Source organism: Narcine bancroftii, chromosome 5 (assembly GCF_036971445.1).
Source record: "Narcine bancroftii isolate sNarBan1 chromosome 5, sNarBan1.hap1, whole genome shotgun sequence".
In the NCBI taxonomy this organism is placed as follows: domain Eukaryota; kingdom Metazoa; phylum Chordata; class Chondrichthyes; order Torpediniformes; family Narcinidae; genus Narcine; species Narcine bancroftii.
The window spans coordinates 40,209,983-40,223,937 of NC_091473.1; the positions used below are offsets into that span (position 1 = coordinate 40,209,983).

Below are 13,955 nucleotides of genomic sequence, written 5' to 3' on the forward strand. Positions count from 1 at the left end.
TTGTTTAGACCAAACTCCCAAAGCTATGGATTTGGAATAATCTTTGCCATCTAGTTTTTTTTAAATCAGATTGCTGGTAAATCTGCATGGTTTTAAAATAAGGGGGCAGCAGTCCTTGAGCGTATCTGAGCAGCACAGATTCTTCAAGCCAGTAATCTTTTTTCTAGCTTTTTTGGATCTTTCTGCAAGACCAACACATTACACCACCACTTTGTGAGCAGATCAAAATTGGTCACAGAACAAAATTTTTATTAATCCCGCAGTAAATGAACATCTTAATTTCCAGAGGTCCCTCGGCTATTTTTGTTTAGCTGCTTTTGCCTCTCTTGGTTGCATGCTGTTTCCCTCAAAGTTAAATGTTTAGAATTATTTCTGTTTTAATTTGAATTATCACTCCTCATTCCTGGTTTTAGTAGGTGATCTTTGAACCTTTGTCATCTGTTTTAAACTGGTTTCAATTAGAACTCATTTGACCTCAGATTATGTATCGGGTAAACTGTCCAGTTAGAATATCTCATATTTTTAGGACAGAATTAATTATAATAAATTTGCTGAAAGAAGAACTGATATGTGGTTTTGCAGTGTTTATAGTTTCACAATTTAAAAAAAGTTACAATGTGCTCTATTATTAAAAATCCAAGATCAAATGGCTGACACATTGTTGAGTAATATGTTTAATGTGGATTATTGATTGGTAAATTGCTCTGATCTTTTATTTTCCAAAAGCACTGTAACTAAGCTATACAGATCAGACCGTCCCAGTTTCCGTTCTTTGTGCAATTAACTTCAACCCTGCTGCAATAGGAAGCGAATATGAACCAAAATTGATTGCCACTTTGTTGGAAAGAGTATGCCCACATGTGTCAAATTGCTGAAGCAGTAAGTTTGTGTGCATGTAGTTTTTTTAAAAAAGTTGCAGATAATTAGATTATTGGTGCATGTGTGAAGAGATGCTTTTTGGATGAGATACCAGAAAGCAACTGCAAATTCACTCCCTTATCATCAGCTCAAAACTCCCACCCCTATAATATGGCTCAACATTTTAAGGAAAGGAGATGCTCACATATGTAATGCCACTAATTCTGATTCAACATGATTCAATGTGATTCCCTTCCTAAAACAAACTTTACTACAGTCTACAGAGTTTCATTGTTTCAAGTGTGAGATATGTTGTGTGAATATGACTACAACATATAATATTATTTTGCAGATAAATACTGACCTTTCTGAGCATAATGCAGGAACAAGTCCAATAATTTAAAGGCCTTATCTTCCGATGTATTTCACGAAGTGCTCTACTTGTTTTTAAACCCAGATTAATTGTCATATTCAAATATGATAGCAACAGGAAATTATTAGCTTGCTTTCAAAAATATGTGAAGTTGAAATGCCATGGACTCAAATCTTATTTTATGAAAATATAGCAATAAGTTAAATGTTCTAAATCTTTAACAATTTTTTTGAAGTTGACAGCGATCCTCATTTTGTCATTTCGACCAACAACCACAATGATGCTGTTTGCTTCAATGTTGATGGGAAGCCCGGTTCATTTCTAAATCTGATCTCGGATCCATATACAGGTAGGTCGACATCATCGCTTAACCTGGCACAAGAAAGGGAAACATAGCCATGGATTATCAGCACACCAAGGTGCGCCATCAGTGAATGGTGTCTGTAAGGCTGCCTTGTTACAGCAAATTTTGGGGTGTTAAAGTAAGACAGGAAGGAAAACATTACAATTGTTATCTGCAGTGAATGACAGACAAAATCAAGATCACTGACCCTTTGAAGTGTTGGGTCACTTTTCAGTCATGTCCAATCCAGCTAGGATTTGACTATGCATTTTTTCCTCACAGAATAGCTATCATACAAAAGGAGAACATTTAGCCTATGGAGTTCATGCTGAGAAGAACATTGGCCTCACTCCAATGGGCTTCTCGAATTTTTCTTTTCAAATACCTGTCTACTCTTCCTTCACTGCTCTCCTTCGTGTTGCATTCTCAAAGCCATTTACTTATTCAACTTTAAAATAAGCCATATAATACTTTTTCATTTTCTTGCCAATCACATTCATTCCTTTTATCCTGATTCTTGATCCCTCCAGCAATGGGAGCAGTTTCTCTTGACTCATTCTGTTAATTTTAAATAGCTCTATTAGTTATGATCTCAACATCTCTTGCAAGAAAACCCCAGCTTCTGCCATCTATTTCTTATTTCTGCCATGAATTTTGGTAATTTCTTTTGAATCTAAAATGCTTTACATCTTTCCTAAATGTATTGTCCAGAATGGGATACCTTGTGGGTATATGACTCTGTTAAGTTAAGATATAACTTTTAAACATTTTTTTTTCAGTCCTGCTATTTTTAACAAGCTACTTACTTTTATTCTATTCTCTCTTCACATTTCTGAACATTAAATTGTATCTGCCAACGATCTGCCCAGTCCTATCTATAGCCTTTCTATATTTCCTTGATTTATGAATTAATTGCCTTGCGTTCATGCAGAAATTCTCTTTTGTTGAGGTCTTCCATCATAATTCTGTGCTGTGGTAAGATGATTAAATGGATTTTAATTTCTCATTGTTACAACTGATTAACACTAATTCATGTATTCTTCAATTTACTTCAAGGTTTTGTGGTAAATGGTGAGTTGATAGGAAACAAAATAAACACAAACAACATATCAAATACCTACTTTGGAAAATTTGGAATTTTAAACAACAACATGGATATAAAAATTGAAATATCGACTCAAACGATCACAGTCTTTCATGGAAAAGAGAAAATGATTTTCCCGTGGTCTGCAACAGCATCTATAACAAAGCCGAGGTGTGATTTACATGATAACAAAGCAATGTTTCAGGAAACAGTGGTAATGCAAAGAGAAATTTAGCCATACTTCTCATTCTTACAAAGTTCCTTGCAAAGCAACTACTAATTTCTACAACTTTGATTGATGCTACTTTTGATCTAACTTTGGAAATGTTGATGTAAATCCATGATAATAGGTATAGAAAAAGATTCCAAAGCAGAAATGCTGATGAAAGTTAGCTTATTTTATGCCTGCATTACAGGTCAGCATCGTTGGTGGACAGGTAGAAAACCATCACTGGATTTAAGTGGTGGGCCTGAGCAAGTTAAGATTCAACCCATCGCCTTTAGCCCCTAACTCACTGGGGTCAACATTCCTACCGGGAGCTGAGCTAAGCTCTTTGTAACTTTGAAATCATATTTGACAGTGATATGTTTTCATCCACTATGAAAGCTAGTTTCCTCCTCCACCACACTACTGCTCAGTTGCCCACAGGTTAATTACCATGATTTAGCAAAACTTCATTTAAAATCATCGTTAATATACTTTGCTTCCTCTTCCTACTCTAAAGACCTTCCTTCCTTGTTCATTTTTGGTCTTTTCCACCCTCTAACTTTTCATTGCTGCAAATGGTGAATGGATATAGATGCAAGGGCATAAATTCTGAGCCTCTGTCCTTTAACTTCATTGTCAAGCTCAATTGCCTTGTTTTACCCCCATGGTACAGTACAACATGATGTAATAATTCTCCAGCGAGGTAACTGTTACTTTAGAGATGCTTGTTGTCATAGTTGTTTCATGGAGAGGTTGATGCAGGATGGCCAGTGACCTGTGATAAGGAAGAGTAAAACTGGGCAGCAATCCACTGAGGGGAGAGTTGGATCTCTGCGGGCACAACTAATTGGTCCATCATGATGACAAGGACCAATCAGAATGCTATCCATTACTGACTACTCATTGACTAGGGTTTCAAGCATTGCCTTTCTATTAAAGGGTAAAATGAAATAGATCATTGAAATAGACAGTGTTGAAAGCTTTGCTTCTACTCATTCAGTATTCAGGAGATCAATGCAAACACAGCCTAATATGTTGTATTTATTTCATAGCTTCTCACTCTTGATCATGAAAGAAAGGAATCTCACAGTGACAATGGGAGGTGATGCCACATTTGTTATTGTGTTGCATCATGTCTGGAGAAAGCATCCTCAACACAGAGACTTCCTGGGATTTTATACACTTGACAGCCACAGGTTCTCAAATATGACCCATGGATTACTGGGTATGTGGATAATTCACACGTCAACTCTGGGCAGCACTAGAAGCAGTTCTAGTGCTGGTCTGATACTGAAGTGAGCTTAAAAATTCCTTTGTTTAAAAATAATCCTCTGACAAACAATTTATGTCTATAATAACTGTGAATATCACATTGCTCGCTATTGTTACAATTTGTCCTTGGCCTTCTCCACCTCCATGTTAAGGCCAAATGGAAACTGGAAGAACAGCACCTCATTTTCCACATAGGTAGCCACCAACGCACTGGCATTTGAATTTTTCCGTTCCAGGTAACCCATCTCCCCTATCTTTACCACTCCCACCTGTCCACCCAAGGTCTCACATCCTTTGCTCATCTATCCCATCCTATCTTCTCCATCCCCACCACCACTCATTACCTAGCCTCATTACCCACCCCTATATGGTACCATGAGTCCATCATCCCCCCTACCCCCCACCTTTCCCCTCATCTGGGGTCATCAATCACCTACCAGCCTCTGACTCAGCCACCCCCTCACCTCTTTATTTCTGGCTACCTTACCTTTACATTCCCAGTCCAGGTTCAGAGTCTTAACCCAAACTCTCTCTGCCTCCATAGATATTACTTAGCCTGCTGATTTATTTTTTTGTTTCAGATTACAGCATTTACAGATCACCATCAGAATGCCTTCCTCTCAGATAAAATCAAATAAAAGATCATTATCCCCTAAACTGATGCTTTTAAATAATTTTTTAGTTAAATTAATTTTCTTTTACTCTGATGCAGGCCAGTTTTATCATGGAGTGAATCATGAGATCTATAACATTCGTCCTGGCTTAAATCAAGGCAAACCTGTTGCAACAATGATCGTAAAGAGTCACAAACTCAAAGTCACAAGGTATAAAATCTAAGATAATGAACACCACTAATTTGTCTGATACAATATTTTTAAACTTCTATGAACTTCTTGCTTACATTTTTAATCCTGATTTCCAGGGGGTCCCAGAAAGATTACAGGAACAATCTAAAGCAAGGCACCAAAGTTCCATGTTGGTTTGTTCACAACAATGGAAAAGGATTCATCGATGGAACTCCCACTGACTATATTGTTTCTTCATTATTTGATTCTATTTATCCAAGACTTGATATTAACTGGTGAAAATGTATCCCTTCAGCATCCCTTTCTTGCCTTTATTGTTGAATTATTACATCTTATAAATCACACTGATGCACACTATTCCTCTTTTTCAGTTATAAATCTCCCTTTCATTTATAATGGAAGCTTCAGATTTAGTCGTTGAACGTCAAGCAACTTGTTACAGACACAGGATCATACTTTGATGCCCATGTACAAATCCCAGTTCTAACACAAAAGCTTCTGCTTCATCACATACAGCTAACTTTACCATTGTGTGTCTTTGTTCAAGGTGGGCTCCAATTCTCATTCAGAAATTAAAACAGCATGGCTACCAATTGTCTGAAAAGATGCCATTGTGTATTCAAACAATAACATGTTGGTATAGATTGAGCTCATTGGGGAGAAGGCAGGAGAATGGAGTTGAGAGGAAAAATTCATCAGCCATGATGTGAATGGCAGAGTAGTCTCAATGAACTGAATTGCATAATTCTACTCTTGCATCTTATGGTCTGATGGCCTAGAAACTTGGTGTGAAGGATTTAAGGAATGGAATCTGGCAAATTTCCTGGTTTAATTCAATAGCAACTTTGACACAATACTAATGGCCCCAGAGGCAGAGAATCAGAGCAGAGGCTATTACAGCTTCAGTAATGGTAATAAATGGAGGAAGAAGTTTCAGCAGAGCTCACCATAGTGAAGGAAAGCCACACATTTTTTTGTAAGGGTAACTCCAGTTTGAATATATCATTGGAAAAATCCTGAGATCCAGTAGAAAGAGGTTGGTTGCAGTTGTTTTTGATAGAAGAAGAAACTTTTGATTTACTGAGCTCCAAAGGGAACACTGAACAATGCATCTGGTGCTTACTTGCCTATTATGATACAGAAGGAAGCTTTTTGGTCCATTGGCTCCCAGAAGATTAATCCCTTGGGACTATTTGTCTTTCATTATTTCCTTGTATTCCTGCAATTTATTCTCTCTCACATGTTAATCATATTCCCTTTGCTTTGTTTTCCACATACCTACCTCGAGTAGGTATTTGGACGGTGGGAGGACTCTAGATGGCAACAAAGGGAGAACATGCAAACTCTACACATACAGCACCTGAGGTCACGATTAAGTATGGATCACTTGAGCTGTGAGACAGAAGACTAAGCACTATGCTTTCATACTTCAACAAATTAGCTGTGTGCTTTGGGAAATGCCAAACTCTGGTACTAGTACTGCTTTACATAAATAAAGAATCTGTGCACAGTCAAGATTAATGTGTAATTCAGGAATAGACACTCTTACACAATGGAATGAATACAATAAATGTTTTCTTTCAATTTCAATTTCAATAATTGTGCATTTGCAGTTCCTTTTGTGGTTTCTGATCTTCTGTTCAAATGACTCCTATATTCCAAAACTTTTCAAGACATCATTTATCTGACAAGCTTTAGATTTAGTGACCTACATTTCACTTAAATGCAGTCTGATGAACTGCCTTCATTTTTGAGTTACAATTCAAATTGCATGTTTGATTATTGATTCTTCTTCTCTGACATTCCTTTTCACTCCTTTACATCCACACAGTGTCATCTAATTGTCAGTCACAATTTTGCTTTAACATTTCCTTTTCACTTGGTACACTCTATCATCTTGAAAGAAAACAAAGGACCACAAAAGCAGAGAAACTTATTTTATTTCTGTAATGTAAGTGAAAGTGGGAAGAATCTTACATGTATGAATCACAAATTAATATGGAAAGTGGAAAAAAAATCCATGAAAGTGAACAATAAAGCTTATATTTGCCTATCATTCAATGTTTTAAAATAAGGAGAAAATTCAAGAGTGAAATGGCGTAACATTAATTTTTTAAAGCTGTTTAGAAATGTTATCTTGGAGTGAAAGTCTGAACGTTGCATTCCATTTTCAAAGAGATCAAAGAAAAACAAATCTTGTATTTACATAATGTTTTTTGCAGTTTAAGACCCTCCCCACCAATTATATCAAGCAACTAACTGAATACTCTTGGAGTCAATGGATTTAAGTACTGTACATATCAGTGACAGCTAATATTTTCACACATTTTAGTGCAAGCAATTTCTCTCCAATCTTAGGAACATTTAGAAAGGCAAAAGTTAAGCTGAGCAATTAGCAAGGATTTATTTTGGGTGTCTTGATTTTTTTAACCATATTGTTCAGTGAAGCCATAAATTTATAGAGAGAAAATAATTGCAATCCATGCTAATGTACATCATCTTAATATTTGCAATGGGAAATATACCTTGTTTATACTTGAAAACAATAGAGAAGATATACTTTAGTTGAGATTAATAAAGAACTTTAGCAGATACAATAGAAGCATTTAAAAAGCTTCTAGATAAACATATGAACATGAAGGGGTCATAGAACCATAGAAATCAGTTGTCTATAGATACAGTGCCCTCCATAATGTTTGGGACAAAGGCACCTTTTTCTTTAATTTGCCCCTGTATTCCGCAGTTTTAAATTTGTAATCCTTGGGGTTCTCCTTAATCCTACATGCCAAGGCATTCTCATACCCACCTTGAGCTCTCCTAAGTCTTTTCTTAAGCTCCTTTCTGGCTACCATATATTTTTCATGAGCCCTGTACCATTTCATCAGATGCAAGGATCGACAACGAGATAGACAACAGACTCGCCAAGGCAAATAGCGCCTTTGGAAGACTACACAAAAGAGTCTGGAAAAACAACCAACTGAAAAATCTCACAAAGATAAGCGTATACAGAGCCGTTGTCATACCCACACTCCTGTTCGGCTCCGAATCATGGGTCCTCTACCGGCATCACCTACGGCTCCTAGAACGCTTCGACCAGCGTTGTCTCCGCTCCATCCTCAACATTCATTGGAGCGCTTTCATCCCTAACGTCGAAGTACTCGAGATGGCAGAGGTCGACAGCATCGAGTCCACGCTGCTGAAGATCCAGCTGCGCTGGGTGGGTCACGTCTCCAGAATGGAGGACCATCGCCTTCCCAAGATCATGTTATATGGTGAGCTCTCCACTGGCCACCGTGACAGAGGTGCACCAAAGAAAAGGTACAAGGACTGCCTAAAGAAATCTCTTGGTGCCTGCCACATTGACCACCGCCAGTGGGTTGATATCGCCTCAAACCGTGCATCTTGGCGCCTCACAGTTTGGCGGGCAGCAACCTCCTTTGAAGAAGACCGCAGAGCCCACCTCACTGACAAAAGGCAAAGGAGGAAAAACCCAACACCCAACCCCAAGCAACCAATTTTCCCCTGCAACCGCTGCAATCGTGTCTGCCTGTCCCGCATCGGACTTGTCAGCCACAAACGAGCCTGCAGCTGATGTGGACATTTACCCCCTCCATAAATCTTCATCCGCGAAGCCAAGCCAAAGATATCTAATGTATGCTTCCTTCTTCCTCTTGACCAGCTGCCTCACCTGTTTTGTCAGCCACGGTACCTTTACCCTACCATTTTTTCTTTGTCCCAGTGGGACAAACCAATCTTGAACGCAGCACAAGTGGCCCCTAAACTTCCTCCACATTACTTCCATGCTTTCATCCTTGAACATCTGTTTCCAGTTTATTCTTTCTAATTCCTGCTTCATCACTTCATAATTAGCAATTCCCCAGTTAAGCACTTTCCCATTATGTCTGTTTTTATCCTTTTCCATGGGTATGCTGAAGCTAAGGGAATTGTGGTCACTCTCATCAAATGCTCCACCACCGAGAGGTCCACCACCTGACCAGATTCATTCCCCAGAACCAGATCCAGTTTGGCCTCTCTTCTCATCGGCTGGTCCACATACACTGTCAGGAATCCTTCTTGAACACACCTGACAAATTCAGCCCCATCTATCTCTCTTGCAATCAGGAGGTACCAGTCAATATTAGGGAAGTTGAAATCACTCATAACTACAACCCTGTATTTCCGAAACCATTCCAAAATCTGCCTAATTACCTGCTCCTTCATGTCATGAGGGCTATTTGGGGTCCTATAGACTACTCTGAGCACAGTGATAGCTCCCTTCCTATTTCAGACTTCTACCCACATCAACTCAGTGGGCACTTCCTCTGCAGCATCCCCCTTTTCTATCACCATTATACTATCCCTGACCAGTAATGCTACTCAACCCCCCTCTTTTCTACCTCCCATCCTATTCCTTTTAAAACACCTAAACCCAGATACCTGCATCAGCCAATCTAGCCCTTCCTCCAGCCAAGTTTCAGTAATGGCTACAACATCATATTTCCATGCACTGATGTATGCTCTAAGTTCATCCCCTTTATTCCTAATACTCCCAGTGTTGAAATAGACACATTCCAACCCTTCTAACTGGCTACATTTATGTTTTGCCCCTGCCTGTCCTTCATCACCAATTCAGAACATGTAGCATCAAGCTTTTGTCCTTCCCTAATCTCTACAGTCACATTCTGATTCCCACCCCCCTGCCAAACTAGTTTAAATCCTCCCCAACAGCTCGAGCAAACCTGCCTGCCAGGATATTGGTCCCCCTCCAGTTCAGGTGCAACCCATCCTTTTTGTACAGGTCAGACCTTCCCCAGAAGAGATCCCAATGATCCACAAATCTAAACCCCTGGCCTCTGCACCAAATCTTCAGCCATGCATTCTTCTTTGCCACAACTTTTGTTTCCTACCCTCTCTGGTGCATGGCAAGGGCAGCAGTCCTGGGATTACCACCCTTGATTTCCTGCTTTTTAATTTATTTCCTAGTTCCCAACATTCCTTCTTCAAGACCTTGTCCCTACTCCTATCGATGTCAATGGTTGCCACATGGACCATGACATCTGGCTCCTTGCCCTCCTCCTGCTATGAACTTGATCAGAGACATCCCTGACCCTGGCACCTGGGAGGCAACATACCATCTGGGAACCGCAATTTCATTCAACAAACCTCCTATCTGCTCTCTTAACCAATGAGTCCCCAATTACTATAGCATTCCTCTTCTCCCCTTTCCCTTCTGAACCAAGGGGCCAGCCTCTGTGGCAGAGATGTGACCACCACAACTTGTCCCTGGAAGATCATCCCCCACAACAGTATCCAAAATGGTATACTTGTTGTTGAGGGGAATGGCCACAGCGGTGTCCTGCACTATCTGCCTTTCCTCCTTCCTACTCCTAACAGTCATCCAGTTACCTGTCTCCTGCCTTTTAGGGGTGACTGTCTCCCTGAAGCTCCCCTTTATAACTGTCTGCCTCCTGAATGATCTTGAGTTCATTCAGCTCCAGATCCAGTTCCTTAACACAGTCTCCCAGGAGCTGCAGCTGAATGCATCTCTTGCAGGTGTAGTCATCAGGGACAATTGTGCTGCTCCAGATTTCCCACATCCTGCCATCAGAGCAATCTACTGCCCTAGTTGCTGTCTCCATTAACCCTTCCTACCTTAAAATCAAAGATCTTATCTTTTTGAATATTTTATTTAAAATTAACACATATATGACAATTAGTAAAATCATAAGCGTATACAGAGCCGTTGTCATACCCACACTCCTGTTCGGCTCCGAATCATGGGTCATCTACCGGCACCACCTACGGCTCCTAGAACGCTTCCACCAGCGTTGTCTCCGCTCCATCCTCAACATCCATTGGAGCGCTTACACCCCTAATGTTGAAGTACTCGAGATGGCAGAGGTCGACAGCATCGAGTCCACGCTGCTGAAGATCCAGATGCGCTGGATGGGTCACGTCTCCAGAATGGAGGACCATCGCCTTCCCAAGATCCTGTTATATGGCGAGCTCTCCACTGGCAACCGTGACAGAGGTGCACCAAAGAAAAGGTACAAGGACTGCCTAAAGAAATCTCTTGGTGCCTGCCACATTGACCACCGCCAGTGGGCTGATAACGCCTCAAACTGTGCATCTTGGCGCCTCACAGTTTGGCGGGCAGCAACCTCCTTTGAAGAAGACCGCAGAGCCCACCTCACTGACAAAAGGCAAAGGAGGAAAAACCCAACACCCAACCCCAACCAACCAATTTTCCCTTGCAACCGCTGCAATCGTGTCTGCCTGTCCCGCATCGGACTTGTCAGCCACAAACGAGCCTGCAGCTGACGTGGACTTTTTACCCCCTCCATAAATCTTCGTCCGCGAAGCCAAGCCAAAGAGAAATCACTTTGTTATAAAACATATAGATACATGTTCGTTTATATAAAAAAAAGAAAAGAAAGATAAAATATGAAATAATTTTTAAAAATAACCATCTAAGCCCCAACTAATCCCTACCTCCCACCCTAACCCCTACTACCGCTACTAAAAAAAAGTAATTACTAAAATATCTAATAACATAGTTAGTTACATGTTAAATTGGATTACTTCGGAAGACGGTCAAAGATCTAAAAGAAACATTCTTCTAAAAAAAGTTACTAATTTTAAGGGAAGACTTCACTGGTCTGGAGGACTCGAAGGAATTATTTATAATTTTAATCCTATTGTTCGAGCATACAGGCTCCAAATCAGTAAAAGTACAGGGTATTTACCCCTCAGATTATATGCATTTTTTTTCTAAAGGACTAGAACTTTGAATCTCTGTATGCCATCTTCCTAATGTCGATGTAACATCTGATTTCCAAGTAACTGCAATACACTTCCCTGCTATCACCAAAGCTAATTTAACAAATTTCAATTGAAAATCTGATAGAGATCATTTATTTCCTAGTTCCCAACATTCCTTCTTCAAGACCTCATCCCTACTCCTATCGATGTCAATGGTTGCCACATGGACCATGACATCTGGCTCCTTGCCAGATGTTATATTTTCAAGATTTCCCATCAACAATAATTCAGGAATTAGTGGAAAAACAACACCTGTAACCTGTCATAAAAACTTACTAATGGAAATCCAAAAGGTTTAACTTTTAAACAAGACCATGTAGAATGAATAAAGATTCCAATATCTTCTCCACATCTAAAACATTGATCTGATGTATTTGATTTCCATCTATTCAATTTCTGAGGTGTGATATATAACTGATGTACAAAATTATAATGAAGTATCTATATCTTACATTAATTGTATTAGATATAATTTATTTACATAAATCTTGCCAAATTTGTTGATCTATTGATATCTTTAAATCTTGTTCCCATTTTTCTTTCGACTTAAACAAACCTAATTTGGGGTTTTTTTTCTTGTATGCTATTGAGATAATTTTTTAACCATTCCATCAACAATTAACTGTTCTAAATCTGTAGGATCTTTTAAAACCATATCAGATCCTAGTTTCTTAAATAAGCTCTTAATTGAAAATAGCAAAAATGTGTATTACGTGGAATATCATATTTAGTTTTAATTAATCAATCAATCTACCATTTTCATAACAATATTCTATTTTAGAAATTCCTTTATTATTCCAAATATTCAAAAAATGATTACCTTTTGAAAAAATTAAGAGGATTAATCAATGGCATTTTTAATGACAAAAGATTTCCATCATTTTCTAATTTGATTTTACTCCAATGCTTCAATAATGGAGAATCTCTCAGTAGTCAATTACATTGGTTCCCATTTGTAAATAAATTCCTCAGAAGTAGTTTCTTGGATCTTATTTAATTCAATTTCCTCCATGATGGTTTACCTTTCCCAAATAAATAAACAATAAATCTTAATTGTGCTGATTTATAATAATTCTTAAAATTAGGAAGCTGTAATCCACCTAATTCATATTTCCATATTAATTTTTCTAAATATTTTCTTGCCATTTTCGTTTTCCAAAGATATTTCTTAACTTGTTTATTTAAATCCTAAAAAAGCTTTGAGGTATGGAAATAGGTAAAGTCTGGAATAAATATTGAATTATCAGAAAATATTTATTTTAATACAATTAACTCTTTCAAATAAAGTTGTAGATAAATTTACCCACTTTTAAAAATCTTCCTTTATTTTCTTAAATAATGGAATATAAATTAATTTATAAATATTTTTTTCAAATTATTATCTGTATGTATACTAAGAACTTAATCAATTCATCCATTTAAATTAAATATCTTTTTAACATTATGAATAATCACCTTGTACTAATTCCATTACCTCACTTCTATCCCAATTTATTTTATATCCTGAAACTCTTCAATAATCTATCAATTGTTTATAAAATCTAGGTAATGATAATTGTGGTTGAGATAAAAATACTAACACATCATCTGCAAATAAATTAATCTCATATTAGGTTTGATTTTCTACAAACCCCCTTTCAATTGCTGGTCTATATGAATCCTTTGTACAAGAGGTTCTATAGCCAAAGCAAACAAAGCTGGAGATAAGGGACATTTCTGTCTGCTTGATCTAGTCAAATTAAATGATTGAGATATCTGTCCATTAGTTATTAATTTAGCCTTAGGATTTTTATAAAGAGCTTTAATCAAATTTACAAAATTTGATCCAAAACCAAATTTACTTAAAACCTTAAATATAAAATCCTATTCTAACTTATCAAAAGCTTTTTCTGCATCCACTGCAACTGCTACACTTAAATCCTTTTCCTTCTGTGCTAAATGATTTATACTTAATAACCTTACTATATTTTCAGAAGTTTGTATATTTTTAACAAAACCCACTTGATCCATATTTATTAATTAAGGAAGAAAATCATTAATTCTATTTTCTAATATCTTTGCTATAATTTTATAATCAACATTTAACACTGAAATAGCCTTCAACACCGTGAGCAGGAAAGGGCTTTGGCAAATACTAGAGCACATCGGATGCCCCCCAAAGTTCCTCAACATGATTATCCAACTGCACG

At 38.0% G+C, this 13,955-nt stretch overlaps 1 protein-coding gene and 1 long non-coding RNA gene across 3 annotated transcripts in view; one reads left to right on the forward strand and one right to left on the reverse strand.

The window, feature by feature from the left end:
* The window catches only part of LOC138763296 (inter-alpha-trypsin inhibitor heavy chain H3-like), a 41,819-nt gene extending 34,819 nt beyond the window's left edge, over nt 1-7,000 (forward strand). Inside the window, exons 18-22 of the mRNA XM_069937188.1 lie at nt 1,467-1,580; nt 2,631-2,829; nt 3,919-4,091; nt 4,851-4,962; nt 5,061-7,000. Of these exons, the coding sequence (XP_069793289.1) occupies nt 1,467-1,580; nt 2,631-2,829; nt 3,919-4,091; nt 4,851-4,962; nt 5,061-5,223 (761 nt within the window). The 3' untranslated portion in view covers nt 5,224-7,000. The remainder of the gene's footprint in view (nt 1-1,466; nt 1,581-2,630; nt 2,830-3,918; nt 4,092-4,850; nt 4,963-5,060) is intronic.
* LOC138763302 (uncharacterized) overlaps nt 1-13,955 on the reverse strand; it is a 45,686-nt gene that overhangs the window by 5,715 nt on the left and 26,016 nt on the right. Inside the window, exon 1 of one of the 2 annotated variants that reach the window (XR_011357478.1) lies at nt 1,223-2,099. The exons of the other annotated variant lie outside the window; for it this stretch is intronic. This is a non-coding gene — a long non-coding RNA (uncharacterized lncRNA). Of the gene's footprint in view, nt 1-1,222; nt 2,100-13,955 lie in introns of those variants that run through there. 2 annotated transcript variants of the gene reach the window in all.